The sequence below is a fragment of the Belonocnema kinseyi genome, chromosome 9, assembly GCF_010883055.1.
Source record: "Belonocnema kinseyi isolate 2016_QV_RU_SX_M_011 chromosome 9, B_treatae_v1, whole genome shotgun sequence".
NCBI lineage: Eukaryota > Metazoa > Arthropoda > Insecta > Hymenoptera > Cynipidae > Belonocnema > Belonocnema kinseyi.
The window spans coordinates 114,207,298-114,221,579 of record NC_046665.1 but is presented as its reverse complement, the minus strand read 5'-3'; the positions used below and the strand labels follow the sequence as shown (position 1 = coordinate 114,221,579).

At 30.3% G+C, this 14,282-nt stretch overlaps 1 protein-coding gene and 1 pseudogene across 1 annotated transcript in view; both read right to left on the bottom strand.

The window, feature by feature from the left end:
* LOC117180699 (ankyrin repeat domain-containing protein 6) overlaps positions 1-14,282 on the bottom strand; it is a 451,003-nt gene that overhangs the window by 9,433 nt on the left and 427,288 nt on the right. The window contains exons 5-8 of the mRNA XM_033373189.1: positions 13,145-13,354; positions 12,786-12,884; positions 7,385-8,524; positions 899-1,181 (exon numbers count right to left, since the gene is read on the bottom strand). Coding sequence (XP_033229080.1) covers positions 899-1,181; positions 7,385-8,524; positions 12,786-12,884; positions 13,145-13,354 — 1,732 coding nt within the window. The remainder of the gene's footprint in view (positions 1-898; positions 1,182-7,384; positions 8,525-12,785; positions 12,885-13,144; positions 13,355-14,282) is intronic.
* On the bottom strand, positions 359-500 carry LOC117180958 (annotated as a pseudogene).

Here is a 14,282-nt window from a genome sequence, read left to right as displayed (position 1 = left end):
AACAGATCTAGAACGCTGTGACAACCGTTCTTTAATACTTCTAGAACAATTCTAGAACTTAATTTAAAATGTTGTATAACAAATCTTTAACAGATCTAGAACACTGTGGCAACCAATCTGTAGCATTTCTAGAATAATTCTAGAACTTTGGTACTCTGCGTTGTAAAAAATATAGGACAATTCTATAACAGTTCTATACCAGTTCTAGAACTGATATTTATCAATGTACCCCTTACAGCAATAGGATATCCCGGGATAATTGATTAGACCCCATTTATGTACCGGGTTACTCCAGGGATAACTTGTCGGAATATCCAGCGAGACGGAAATTTTGATATCCCCATGGATATATTTTGATCCGGGATAGCGCGTATGCAGTCCCGACTAACAAAAATTATACGTCCGAGATATCCACATTAGGGATATTCGCAAGTGTCAGCTCGACCATAGTCTAAATGAACTAATCTTTGTTCCTGATTCGTTCCAGAACACACTTGTAACAGGGTTCTAGAACTTCAATGTAACACTATTACGACACAGTTCTAGAATAACTTGAAACAAATATTATAGAACGTCTGTGATCAGTTTGTTCTAGAACAGTTCCTTTGTAACTCTTATAGAACAGTGCTGTCACATAGTTCGAGAACAGTCCTGTCACAATTTTGTCACAGTGTTCTAGAACATTGTTACCTTTTTGTTCTAGAATAGTTCGTTCACAATTTTGTCACAGTGTTCTAGAACATTGTTAAATTTTTGTTCTAGAAATGTTCTGTCACCATTTTGTAACGACTGTTATAGAGCACAGTTTCTTTTTTGATCTGGAACAGTTGCAGAATGTGTTTGCTGGGATCCAAATTTGCCTTTATTTCATACTCAAAATTCTAAACAAAACACAAACCTCCACTTTCCCCATGCCACCCATTTGTCAATCCGCCCTGTGGTTGAACCCTTTGATTTTGTGAAGATTGGCTGTGATCAGGACTCGTTGGTTCACTGCTTCCAGCCAATTGGCCCCTCCAGCCATTATGCATTCCTGAAACTTTCTGGAACTGTTTTATCATCTCGTGCACACTTCTCCGTTTAGGTGAAGACCTCCAGTTTTCGCAATTTTCATCGATGTCCTTCGGAAGTGAACTCCCATCATCGACGGGACTTGTCTCAAACTCATTAGACATCGATATCTGAATGGGACAAATCAATAAATCATCCATTAAGACATTCCGTCACACGGGGTAATTTCGGACATATGCATTGAGAAAAAAATACAGTGAAACTCTTCTAAAGGGCAATTTTGGGACTGATGGTGGGTGACAACTAACTCATTATAGCCCGCTCTGCTTCTGTTTGTTCACGCTTGAGAGCTCGTCTGCGTGACAACCACCGATCCCGCGTTCAACGCGCATCTTCTGTTACACCTGCCTGCTGCGCGGCATGAATTCTCGGAAGGGCTATAGAAGGGAGGGCTATTAGAGGGTTTCACTGCACTTGAATTTTGAATAAAATATAATTAAACTTTCAACACAATACTTGAATTTGCAACAAAATAATGAAATTCTTACAGACACTCGAATTTTCAACAAAATGATTAAATTTTTAAACAAATAATAAAATTCTTGAACACATTATTTGAATTTTTAACCAAATGATTTTAACTAAATGAAGGCTTTCGTCCTCGTTCAAATGCATATACTATAATTTCAAAAGCATATTCTTTTGTTTCTTAGTTTTATAATTTAAATAAAATAATATCAAATTATTAAAAAAATTATTAGCCTTAACTGAAGATGTCATAGGCCTAATAGTAAAATATTATGAAGATGTTAAATATGATTGTTAAACGTACTTAAATGATGTAAGATTAAATCAATATTTAAGAAAAATTCTTTTCTTTTTAATTTTTAAGTCCTTTGTTGTTTGACATTTTTTTTTGAAGAAACGGAAATTTTCAAAGTTGGCAGCTTGGTAATTTGTTAAAAATCTTGTGTTTTTTCCAATAGATGTTTAATAATGCACAATAACATTAATGCATATTTTAAAACAAATCAATTATAGTTGTCATATGTAGATACCAACAATCCCTTTTAAGAATGAGAATTAAATAAAGGATTAATAAATAAATTAATTAATAATTACCAAAGTAATTACTGATTAAAAATAGCAATGTTATAAAATTAAATTTTTTTTTAAACTTTACATTATGCATCGTTTGAAGCTAACTAGTATAAATGTACTCGATTTATTTTCATAATTTTTATTTTTAATTTGGACTTAAATATTAACTCCCTTATTTTTTAGTTGAAAATTCAACTTGTCGGTTCAAAAATCTTGAATTTTATTAGAAATCGCCTTATTTGGTAGTAAATTAATCTTTTTGTTTGTAAATTTATGTTTTAGTGGTAAATTCAACTTTTTGTTTGAAAATTCTTGTCTTTTTTGTAGTAAATTAATTTTTCTGTTAAAAAAATTTTTTTCTAGTTGACACTTTAACTTTTTTTTCGATTGATTCATTAAATTGTGTTAAAAATTAATTTTTTAGGTAGAAAATTAATCTTTTTTGTTCAAAATTTGAACTATTTGGTTAAAAATTCGTGTTTTTTTGTGGACATATAATATAGTTTAATTCAAAATTCAACGTTAGGGTTGATAATATGAAAATGTTGTTAAAAATTCATCATTTTTTATGGTAAATTATTCTTTTCGTTTAAAAATGCATCTTTCTTAGTTGAAAAATCAGCGTTTTGTTAAAAACTCGTGGATTTGATTAAAAATTTGTCGTTTTTGCAGTGAATTAATTTTTGTTATTAAAAATTAATTTTTTAGTTGAACCTTTAAGTTTTTGTTTGAGAACTCTTGAATTTTGTTAAAGATTCGGTTTTTTTGGTTCTAATTTAATCTTTTGGTTTAAAAATTTATCTTTTTTAGTTGAAAATTCAACTTTTGGTTCCAGAATTCTTGAATTTATTCGAAAATTCTTCATTTTTGATTGCAAATTCATCTTTTTGTTTGAAAATCTACTTTTGTAGTTGAAAATTTAACTCTCTGTTTGAGAATTCTTGGATTTTATTAAAAATTCGTACTTTTTGATAGTAAATTAATCTTTTTTTAAAAATTTCTTTTCAGTTAAAAATTCCTTATTTTTGGTAGTGAATTATTCTTTTTATTTAAAAATTGAACAAAAATTTAACCACTTTCTTAAAAATTAAAAAATTTCTTTCTTAAAAATTAGTTTTCTTGTTGTTCTTAAAAATTAATCTACTTTAGTTGAAAATTCAACTTTTTGGTTCAGGGTTTTTGATTTTTTTTGGAAATTCAAATTTTTTGTATAAAATTAACTTTTTTAAATTAAAATTTCATATTTTTATTTAGCAATTCAATTGTTTTGTATACAAAATTCGTCATTTTGTCTTGAAAGCTCAATAATTTAGTGAACAAAAAATGAACTATTTGATAGTAAACCAAAAGTAGGTAATTATTAGTTTCACTATTCCATGTTTGTCAAAAATTTGCCTTTCTTAGTTTAAAAATTCAATAATACCAGGATTAACTGTCACATAAAATTTAATTAGGCACATTACAACACTTTTTTATTTTAAACAATGCAAAATATTTAAATGGCTACGTACTGTGAAAAATTATATCTGGAAAAAACATGAAGTTGTTATTTTTGGTTAAAATTGAACTTTTTAAATTAAAAATTCAACTGTTTGGTTTAAAATTGGTCTTCTTTAGTTAAAATATTAACTATTTTGCTGAAAATTCATGTATTTTGTTAAAAAATCGTTAATTTTTTTATTTTATAGAAAATTAATCTTCTTGTTTGAAAATTCATCTTTTTTGTTGAAAATAATACTACTTGGGAGTTATACTCTTTAGTTAAAATATAATCTTTTTGGATTAAAATTTATCTAATTCAGTTGAAGATTTATAATTTCAATTGAAAATTCATCAGTTTGGTTGAAAATTTGCTTTTACAGGTAGAAAATAATTATTTTAACTGAAAATTCAACTATTTTATTTTTGTTTAAAAACTGACACTTCTAAGTTGAAAATCTAACTGTTTGGTTAAAAATTTGTCTCTTTTAGTTCAAAAATCCACTATTTTGTGAAAAATTCAGGTATGTTGTTCAAAAAAAGTTTTTTTGATTTTATAGAAAATTAATCTTCTTATTTGAAAATTCAAGTATTCCACCAAACATTCATCATAATATTTGCAAATTCATCAGTTTAGTTGAAAATTGAAATATTTCGTTAAATATTGTTTGTTATTTTGTTGCTAAAAATTATTATTGTTTATCTGAAACTTTAACTATTTCATTTATGTATAAAAATATATATTTTTTAGTTTTAAATTCAACCATTTGGTTGAAATTTTGTTTTCGTTAAAAATTCAATTTTTTCGCTGAAAATTCATATATTTTATTGTAAAATCGTCTTTTTTGTTAGTAAATTAATATTTTTATATAAAAATTCTTCTTTTTTAGTTGAAAATTTAACTTTTTGCTTGAGAAATCTTAAATTTTATTAAAAATTCGTCCTGTTTGGTAGTTAATTAATCTTTTTGTTTGTAAATTTATGTTTTTAGTTGCAAATTCAAATTTCGGGTTCGTAATTTTTGAATTTTATTAAAAATTAATCTTTTTGGAAGCAAGTGAGTATTTCTTGTTTAGAAATTTATTTTGTTTAGTTCAAACTTCAACTTTGCTTTTTGATTGAGAACTCTTTCATTTTATTAAAAATTCCTGTTTTTCGCTAGTAAATGAATCTCCTTGTTAAAAAATTAATGTTTTTAGGAAAAAATTCAACTTTCTGGTTGAGATATCTTAAATTTTATTAAAAATTCGTCCTTTTTGGTATTAAATCATTCATTTGTTTAAAAATTCATATTTTTTGTTGAAAATTGAACTTTTCGGTTGAGAATTCTTGAACTTTGTTAAAAAGTCGTTTTTTTCAGTGGAGAATTGATCTTTTTGTTTGAAAATGTATGTTTTTAGTTGTAAATTCAACTTTTTGGTTTGAATTCTTAAATTTGATTAAAAATTTGTCCTTTTGGTTTCAAAATAATCTTTGCTTTTGCATTGAGAACTCTTAAATTTAATTGAAAATCCCTCTTTTTTTGTAGTAAGTTTATCTTTTTGTTTAAAAATTTATTTTTTTAGAAAAAAATACAACTTTTTGGTTAAGATTTCTTAAATTTGGTTAAAAATTCATTTTTTCAGGCAGAAAACTAATCTTTTTGTTTAAAAATTTATCTTTTTGGTTGGAAATTTGAATTGCTTTTTTAAAAACTCTTTTTTTTGAGTTGCAAAATTACTTTCGTCATTGGAAATTTACTTATTCCATTTTTGATCGAAAATAGTTATTTTTTAAGTAAAAATTTAACTTTTTGTTAAAGTCGAACTATTTGGTTAAATATTCGTTTTTTTATTTTTTTGGTTAAAATATAATCTAGTTTAGTTCGAAATTCATCTTTTGGGCTGAGAATTCTAGAATTTTGTTTAAAATTCATCAATTTTTGTATTAAATTAATCTTTTTGTTTGAAAATTCATGTTTTTTAGTTCAAAATTCAACTTTTTGTTAAGAACTTTTGAATTTTATTAAAAATTCTTCTTTTTTTGAAGTAAATTAATTTTTTTGTTTAAAAATCTATTTTCAGTTGAAAATTCAACTTTTTGTTTGAGAATTCTTAAATTTTATTAAAGATTCGTTAGATAGATAGATAATCGTTTATTTTTCGACCTGCTAGCCTTAAAAAATTGACTTGCTTACACTTCCATTTTTTTTACAAAATTTTCTTACAACTATTTCATACAAAGTACGAGTACCATCCATCCACAACTTACAGCTAATCCGCTCGTTTCTATAGCCTTTTTTTTTGGTCGTAAATTAATCTTTTTTTTTTAACTTCTTTTTCAGTTAAAAATTCAACAAGGTTAAGAATTCTTCAAATTTTGTTAAAAATTTATTTTTTCAGATAGAAAATTAATCTTCTTGGTTGTAAATTTGAAGTTATTGGTTGAAAACTCCTTTGTTTGAGTTGCATAATTACTTTGGTAATTGGAAATTTACTTATTCTATTTATGATCGAAAATTTTTCTTTTTTACGAAAAAATTCAACTCTTCGTTAAAATTGAACTATTTGGTTAAAAATGCGTTTTTTGTTGAAATATAATCTAGTTTGGTTCAAAATTCAACTTTTGGGTTGAGAATTCTAAAATTTTTTTAAAAATTCGTCATTTTTGTTAATAAATTAATCCTTTTGTTTAAAAATTCAACTTCTTGTTTCAGAATTAAAAAATCATCTTTTTCTGCAGCAAAATAATCCTTTTTATTTAAAAATTTATTTTTTTAGTTGAAACTTTAACTTTTTGTTTGAGAACTCATGAGTTTTATTAAAGAATTGACTTTTTTGATAGTAAATTAATCTTTTTGTATAAAAATCTTCTTTTTTTGTTTAAAAATCCAACGTTTTGGTTAAGAATTCTTGAATTTTATTAAAATGTCGTCCTGTTTGGTGGTAAATTAATTTTTTCTGTTTAAAAAACTCATATTTTGTTGTTGAAAATTGAAGTTTTTGGTTGAGAATCTTAGAACTTTGTTAAAAATTCTTATATTTTTAGTGGAGATTTGATCTTTTCGTTTGAAAATCTAGGTTTTTAGTTGCAAATTGAACTTTTTGGTTGAGAATTCATCTTTTTTAATTAAAAATTAAACTTTTCGTTTCAGAATTCTTGAATTTTATCGAAAATTCGTCTTTTTTGGCAACAAGTTAATCTTGCTGTCAAAAAATATTTATTTCTTTACTTAAAACTTCAAATTTTTGGTTGAGAACTCTTGACTATAATTTAAAAATCGTCTTTTTCTGCAGCAAAATAATCCTTTTTATTTAAAAATTTAATTTTTAGTTGAAACTTTAACTTTTTGTTTGAGAACTCTTGATTTTTATTGAAGAATTGTCTTTTTTGATAGTAAATTAATCTTTTTGTATAAAAATCTTCTTTTTCATTTGAAAATTCAAAGTTTTGGTTAAGAATTCTTGAACTCTATTAAAAATTCGTCCTGTTTGGTAGTAAATTAATCTTTTTGTTTAAAAATTAATCTTTTTGGTTGGAAATTTGAACTGATTTGTTGAAAACTTTTTTTTTAGTTACATACTTACTGTGGTAATCGCAAATTTACTTGTTCCATTTTTTATCGAAAATGGTTCTTTTTTAAGTAAAAATGCAACTATTTGTTTTAAAAAATGCAAAATATTTGAATGGCTCCGTACTGTAAAAAAGTATACCTGGAAAAAACCCTGGGATATCCGGGGAATCTTCTTCCAGGATTTGAGTAGACATCCTGAAATTACTTAAATTTAATCGGGATTTATCATTCATAACTTACTTGATGCTGCAAAACCTGCTGCCTAAGACTAACAGAAGGCGAAGAAGCTCCTCCAAGTGGAGATGACCTGTCACCCCTTCTGATGACACCATCAAAAGTTTCATTGAGCCTCGCAGGAACATCAAGCACTCTCAAAATAGGCCTCGAAGAGGTCCCTGAAGGCAGATCCCTCATCGACTTGCTGAGTCTCGGAATAGCTGGAATATCCAGATCATCAAGACTCCCTCTGTGAATGTGGGTCTCCCCCGGGATCTCAAAGCTCCTATCATGAGGTCTCTCATCCAGCAAATCCTCTAACGATCTAGCACGAACTGGAGGATTCTGTTCATTCATGGTGACATGTCTCACTGGCCTCTCACTGTGTCTTCCTTTTCCACCTCGCGCCAGCTTCTGATGAAGGTGAGCATGTCTCTCATCACATCTTGAGCGCTCGACAGCCACACATCTTGTTAACTCTGATATCTGTCCCCTCGTTCTTTTCTCCAAATTAGCGACCTTGAGATCGAGTCTCTCATGAGCCTGATCAATGTGCGCCTTCAGTTCCGCCTTATCCTTCTCGAGTTTTGCTTCCATGTGTCTGAAGAACGGGGCACAATAGCAGGTGTATCCAACACCCACTGGACCCTTTCTGATGTTGCCGGCTAGATCAAGATAATACTGTTCGCCACGAGCAAGAGGATCTGGTGGTAGCGAATCGAGGCGAGGTTGGGGAAAAGCCTCTGGATCGGGGTAGTAGTGACAGCCATAAGGAGACCATTCCCTGCCCATCATAGCCTTCTCGAAATGGACCTTGTGTTGCTTTCCCCCCTTGTGCTTCTTTTTTTCCTTTTTTGAACCGCTATCCCTGCTACCACTTGTACCGCTACCATTCTTCTCTCTCTTCTTTTCACCTTTGCCACCCACCTTACCATCGACCTTATCTGTCGACTCCTCCTCTCGACTCTTGCTTCGAGCTCGACTTTTGCTACGTGCTTTGCTGATGATTTCGAGAATCTCGCTTAGATTCTTTCGCCTCGCTATGTCCTTTGCTGTCTCGCCTTGCTTGTTACGCAGGGATCTATCGCAACCTGCCTCCAGAAGTATTCGAGTCAGCTTTCGTCGGCCCATTGCCGCTGCAATGTGCAGAGCAGTATCACCATTCTGTAGAAATTTTTTTTATTGTTCAGTGGATACTTTTAGTTTAATCAAGGGTTTGGTAATTAGGGTGGTCCTTAGTTTGAGCTGTCTATATACCATGTGAACAATTTCTTACCACTTTTGGAACCTCTCTGCTGGAGGTAAAAAGATTCAAACAGATAGAAAAGTATAAATATCTTTTTCTTTCCCCACCTATCTGTTACATCCACTTAGACCTATCTCTTTGTATCCCTGACTCTATCCCTTACAGTCACAACTGTCTATCTTTTTCTATCCATGGTGTTTACAACTGTGTTTCTTTCTTTATCACTGACTCTATCCCTTGTGGTCCCATGGGCCTATCGTTTTATCATCCATTTGAATCCACTCAAAAATGTAGCATTCTTATGAGTTTCGAAAATAATAATATATTTCGAATTTCAAACTCCCGCAAAATAGTATTAAATCAGCAAGGATTTATATACCTAACAACAAAATTCCCTAGCTTTATGACTTACTAGTCGAAGTTTGAACTCTGCAAAGGCGTCTACTGACCCTCCAGTTACAGACGGTGCAAATGATTTCACTTGTGTCTGACTTACAGTCAGCCACCTATTGGGAACCTGCCGGTACTAAGTCAGGGATGTACGTTAACTAGAGTTCGCCTCGCTAAGGATAGACGTGGATAAGCGGAGGATTCGTTTGGATAGAACGACTAGCATTCAAGAAGACAGAGCTATCTCATATTTAAAAAAAGATATAAATGGATTTACTTGGATAGGAAAATAGGTAATCAAAAACATAGACAACACTTTGGTTTGTCAAACGAATAGAAATTGATAAAGGTGAATAAGTGGAGGATTTATTTAGATAGAAAGAATGGAATTCAAGATGATAGGACTATCTTATATTTAAAAAAAGCTAGAAATGTATTCGATTGGATAGAAAAATGGAAATTAAAAAATAAAGACGAAATTTAGAATTGACCAACGGATAGAAAAGGATAGAGGTAAATAAGCAGTGAAGTCATTTAGATAGAAAGACTGAGATTCAAGAAGATAAGGCTATCTTATATTTCAGAAAAGATAAGACAAATGTACAATGAGATAAGAAGATAGGGATTGAAAAAGAAAGACAAGATTTTGAATTGCCTCACGGATAGAAAAAGATTGGCGTGGATAAGCGAAGGATTCATTTGGAAAGAAACACTGGAATAGGGATTGGGAGTGGAACGAAAAGGATACATGTGGACAAGTGGCGGATAGACATTGATAGGAAGATTGGGATTCAGAAGAATAGAGCTGATTGTAGATTGGAAGAAAGATAGAAAATGATCCAAGGGATAGATCTGGGATCAAGATGGATACATCGGTTCTTTCCATTTCAATCTTAAGGATAGAAAATGATTCAACCGGATAGAGACTCTCTCCATTTACTTCCAGCAGGGATAGACGGTGCAAATGATTTCACTTGTGTCTTGTGTCTATCTCGTATTTAAAAGAAGATAGAAATGGATTCACTTGGATAGAAAGATTGTGATTCAAGAAGATAGGGCTATCTTATATTTGAAAAAAGATAGAAATGGATTCACTTGGATAGGAAAATTGGGATTAAAACAGATAGACAAAATTTAAGATTGCTCAACGAATAGAAAAGAATAGAGGTGGATAAGCTGTGGATTCATCTGGATAGAAAGACTGAGATTCAAGAAGATAGGGCTATCTCGTTGAAATTTCCAATTTTTTATTGAAAATTCAACTGTTTTCTGCAAAATTCGCCCTTTTCTCTAGTATTTCCAACTATCTGAATTAACATTTTTCAAGGAATCTGTATTATCATCAAAGAATAAAAGAAATTCTTAACGTCTTTTCAGGCTAGGATTCAAATTCAACAGTTTTTTTAAATATTTGGTGAGTTTAGTTTTAGTTGAGGATATTTTTCTTTTAGAATTCACCTTTCTTGGTTAAAAATTGAACAACTTGGTTGAAAGCTAAACTTCTTTGTTAAAAAGGATTTTTTGTTTTTAAAGTTCCATTTCTTTAATTGATAATTTAACTATTTTATTGAAAATTCTCCTTTTTTATTAAAAATTAATTTTTTATTTAAAAATTCAACCATTTGGCTGGACATTCATGTATTTGGTAACAATTCTTTTTTGGTTGAATGAAATCTTCTTTTTTCAAACTCCACTTTTATGATTGAAAATTCAACTGTTTTATAAAAAACTCATATTTCTGTTTAGAAATTTCAACTATTTAATCACAAATTCCACTATTTTCTTGAAAATTTATCTTTTTTGCTTGAAATTCAAAGTAAACAGTTTTCTGCAACATTTGATGATTTTATTTTTAGTTGAAGATTCATCTATTTTGTTGAAAATTCGTCTTCTTTGTATGAATTAAAATGCTTATGATTAAAAGTTTAAATCTTTTTTCATGATGAAATTTCAACTGTAATATTTTTCGTTCAGAATTCACCTTTTTTGCTTAAAAATTCAACTGCTTGGTTGCTTCATTTCTTCAATTGAAAATTAAACTATTTTATTGAAAATTCGCATTTTTTCATTAAAAATGTAATTTTTCATCTAAAAATGAAACTATTTGGCTGAATATTCATATATTTGGTAAAAATTCTTTTTGGTTGAATGAAATATTTTTGTTAAAAATTCTACTTTTCTAATTGAAAATTCAACATTTTTCTGAAAAGTTTGTGTTTTGTCTCGAAATTTTAACTATTCAATTAAAAATTCCACTATTCTGTTAAAAATTCGTCTCCTTTGCTTAAAAATTCAAAGTCAACAGTTTTCTAAAGCTGCTTAACTATTTTTGATTAAAAATCTAAATCTTTTTTATAGCTGAAATATGAACTATAATATTTTTCCTTGAGAATTCACTTTTTTTTTTTAAAATTCAACTGCTTGGTTGAAAGTTAAATTACTTTGTTCAAAATTAATTTTGTTGTTGATGATAATTCATTGAATTGAAAATTTACCCATTTTGGGGAAAATTCGCTTTTATTGCTTGAAAAATAATTTGTTAACTGAACATTTTAACTATTTTGTTCAAAATTCCTGTATTTAGTAAGAATTCTTCTTTTTGGACGAATGGAATCTTTTTGTCGCAAGTTTAACAAATTTATTTTGAAATATATAATTTAGAAAAATTATAACTTTCCAAAATAGCGTTCCTAACAATTTGGGTACAAAATTTCGTCTTTTATAGTTATTGAGAACAGTTAAACATTTTTTAAACTGATAATTGAAATACTACCAAAAAGAAATTTGACTTTAGAAATCGTTTGATGATGCGAGAAGTCCGAAATTTTCAAAAAATACAAGATAGCGGCCAAACGAATTTTCAAAAATGTTTTACTACTATAATTTTCAACGAAATCATCCTAAACTTCTCCAGAAACTTCAGTTTGTTCTAAATCATTTACCGTTGATTTTCGACCTTCCAAATTGTGAAAAAATCCCACAGTGGCGGCCAAAATTTTTTGAAAAAATCAATCAGTTTTGAAATTTTAAAACTAAATCCGTTTGAATTTCTAAATAAATTAGGAGTTTTGTTGCAAGCTAATCAATCTAATATTTTTAATATAATACTTAAATAGATAAAAGGCAACCCTTTATAGTGAACCTCATGTAAACCCAAATAGGTACCTACATGGGAAAGGGAATCTGTAGTCCAAAAAATTAAAAGTTTCAAATTCCCTCCTCCTTTTTGTACAATTCTCGAAAAAAATTAATACTTGTTTGTTTTTAAAATTCAGAGGGATCTCCCACCTCAGTTTCAGAGGGACCGCCCTCACATTTAATTCCATTTCTGAACAAGATCTGACTAACGAGAAAGCTTCCAGAATTGGAAAGAATATTTAAAATGTTTTTCATATTTTGAATTTTATGGAGCGAATACAAAACGTCAGGGTCATAGCTTGAATAGTTGTTTTTTTTCAAGAGATGGAGAGACACTGGCCTGGATTGCTGGTTTCATATGAGCTCATTTAGCTCAAAATTGGAGGGAATTTTCAGACTAAATCTTAAGGTATCAATTTGATCTGCAACCTCATGATCCAAGAATGTAATAGTTGTTTGTCTCTTTGTAATAATAGATATTTTAAACCAACTTAATATCGTCCTAGCAAGAAAGACACCTTCAGATTTACTCTGGCTTTTTGGTATTCAAGCCAGATTCACTTGTGGGAACAAGCGATTAAAAAAAAAGTAAATAAGGACCACCCTAGTTATCAGTTAATAATTCGTCCTGAATAATTCTAAACCACCTACTTTATTTTGATCCGAGACTCTGCAGAGAGCAGAGATGAGTATCCTCGTAACACCCGCATGTCCATATCGTGCTGAAGTATGAAGTGGAGTGTCTCCATACTGAAAACAAAAACATTTTTTTCAGGATTCGACTCCGAACTCGTAAAGTTTTGGATAAGCATAGGGTGTGAATTCCAGACGCATTCTTTTTCGCGTTTGAGAAACAGGTTTGAATTTTACTGCCGTACGCGAACGAAAGCGCTAATTATTTATGGTTACGTTTCGAGTTCCTGAAACGTAAGGATGGTATAAGCCCATAAGGATACGGATACCGGTTTCGAGAGGGTTGGGGTTTCTAGAGAAGAGTTGGATGAACGTACGTTATTCTGAAGGTCGGGGTTGCATCCAGCGAGAAGAAGCTCCCGACAGCTTTGGTTGTGTCCGTTTTGGCAGGCCAGGTGGAGTGGCGCGAATCCGGCGAGATTTCTCGCGTGCAGAGGAGCACGTTGTGTCCCAAGGGCCTTTGCCAGGGCAGCAACGGTCCTGCTATATCCTCGCCATGAAGCTTCGTGCAACGACGAGTTCCCATGCTGAAACATAAATGTAAATCGTCTTGGGTCAATCCGAGCTAGGGATATCGCTTCACTGATCATTCATCGTATGCTACTATATTTCCACTAGGATTTCTCACTCAGAGGAAAAGTTGTCTTGAAACAAAAGCATCGTCCTCTTGTCTGTTTTGTTTTGAAGGACGTGAATATTGTTTTACACAAACAGAATTAGTTGGTAGCAAGATTAGGTGAAGTTACTGGCATAAGGAAAATTTTTGCTGCAAAAGGATTCCTGTTGAGACAAATGAAAATCCTCTCAACCTTAAATTTGAGAGGAAATTCCATTTACGTCAAGAAAAATCCTTGTCACTATAGGACATTTCTCTGAGTAATCAACTTCAAACTTTCCAGTTTGAAACCAGTCCTCGGGTTTTAACTATTTCTAGTGCTACTCTTTCCTTCTTTCGAATTTTGATTTATCTAAATGTAAAATATTGTGTAACGTTTAATTGTTCCGGATTAGACTGGTTAATATGGAGATGGTTTCAATATTTTTAAATGCCTATACAAAATACATTTTGACCCTTCATCAATGCACCAACAGCTTTTATTTGAGAAACCCGCGAATAAACACCGGACCAAAAAAAGCTTCCAGCATAATGGCTTATAGATCCTAATTTTAAACACTATAAAATAGCAAATTATATTTTTTTATCAACATCACCATGCCAGCTTCAATTTAAGTCATCCCCGAAGGAAATCAAACTTAAAGAAAAGCTTCTAGCGTTATTGTAAGGACAACTAAATTTCTTCATCTCTCTTATTCTTCAACCATTGTTTTCCAAAAACAAAGGATATAATGTAGCAAAAATTATTTTTGGTGCTACATCTATAACATGCTAAGGGCGTCCATCGGAACCATTCCCAAAGGAAATCAGACTAAAAGAAAACCTCTAGCACCATTTTG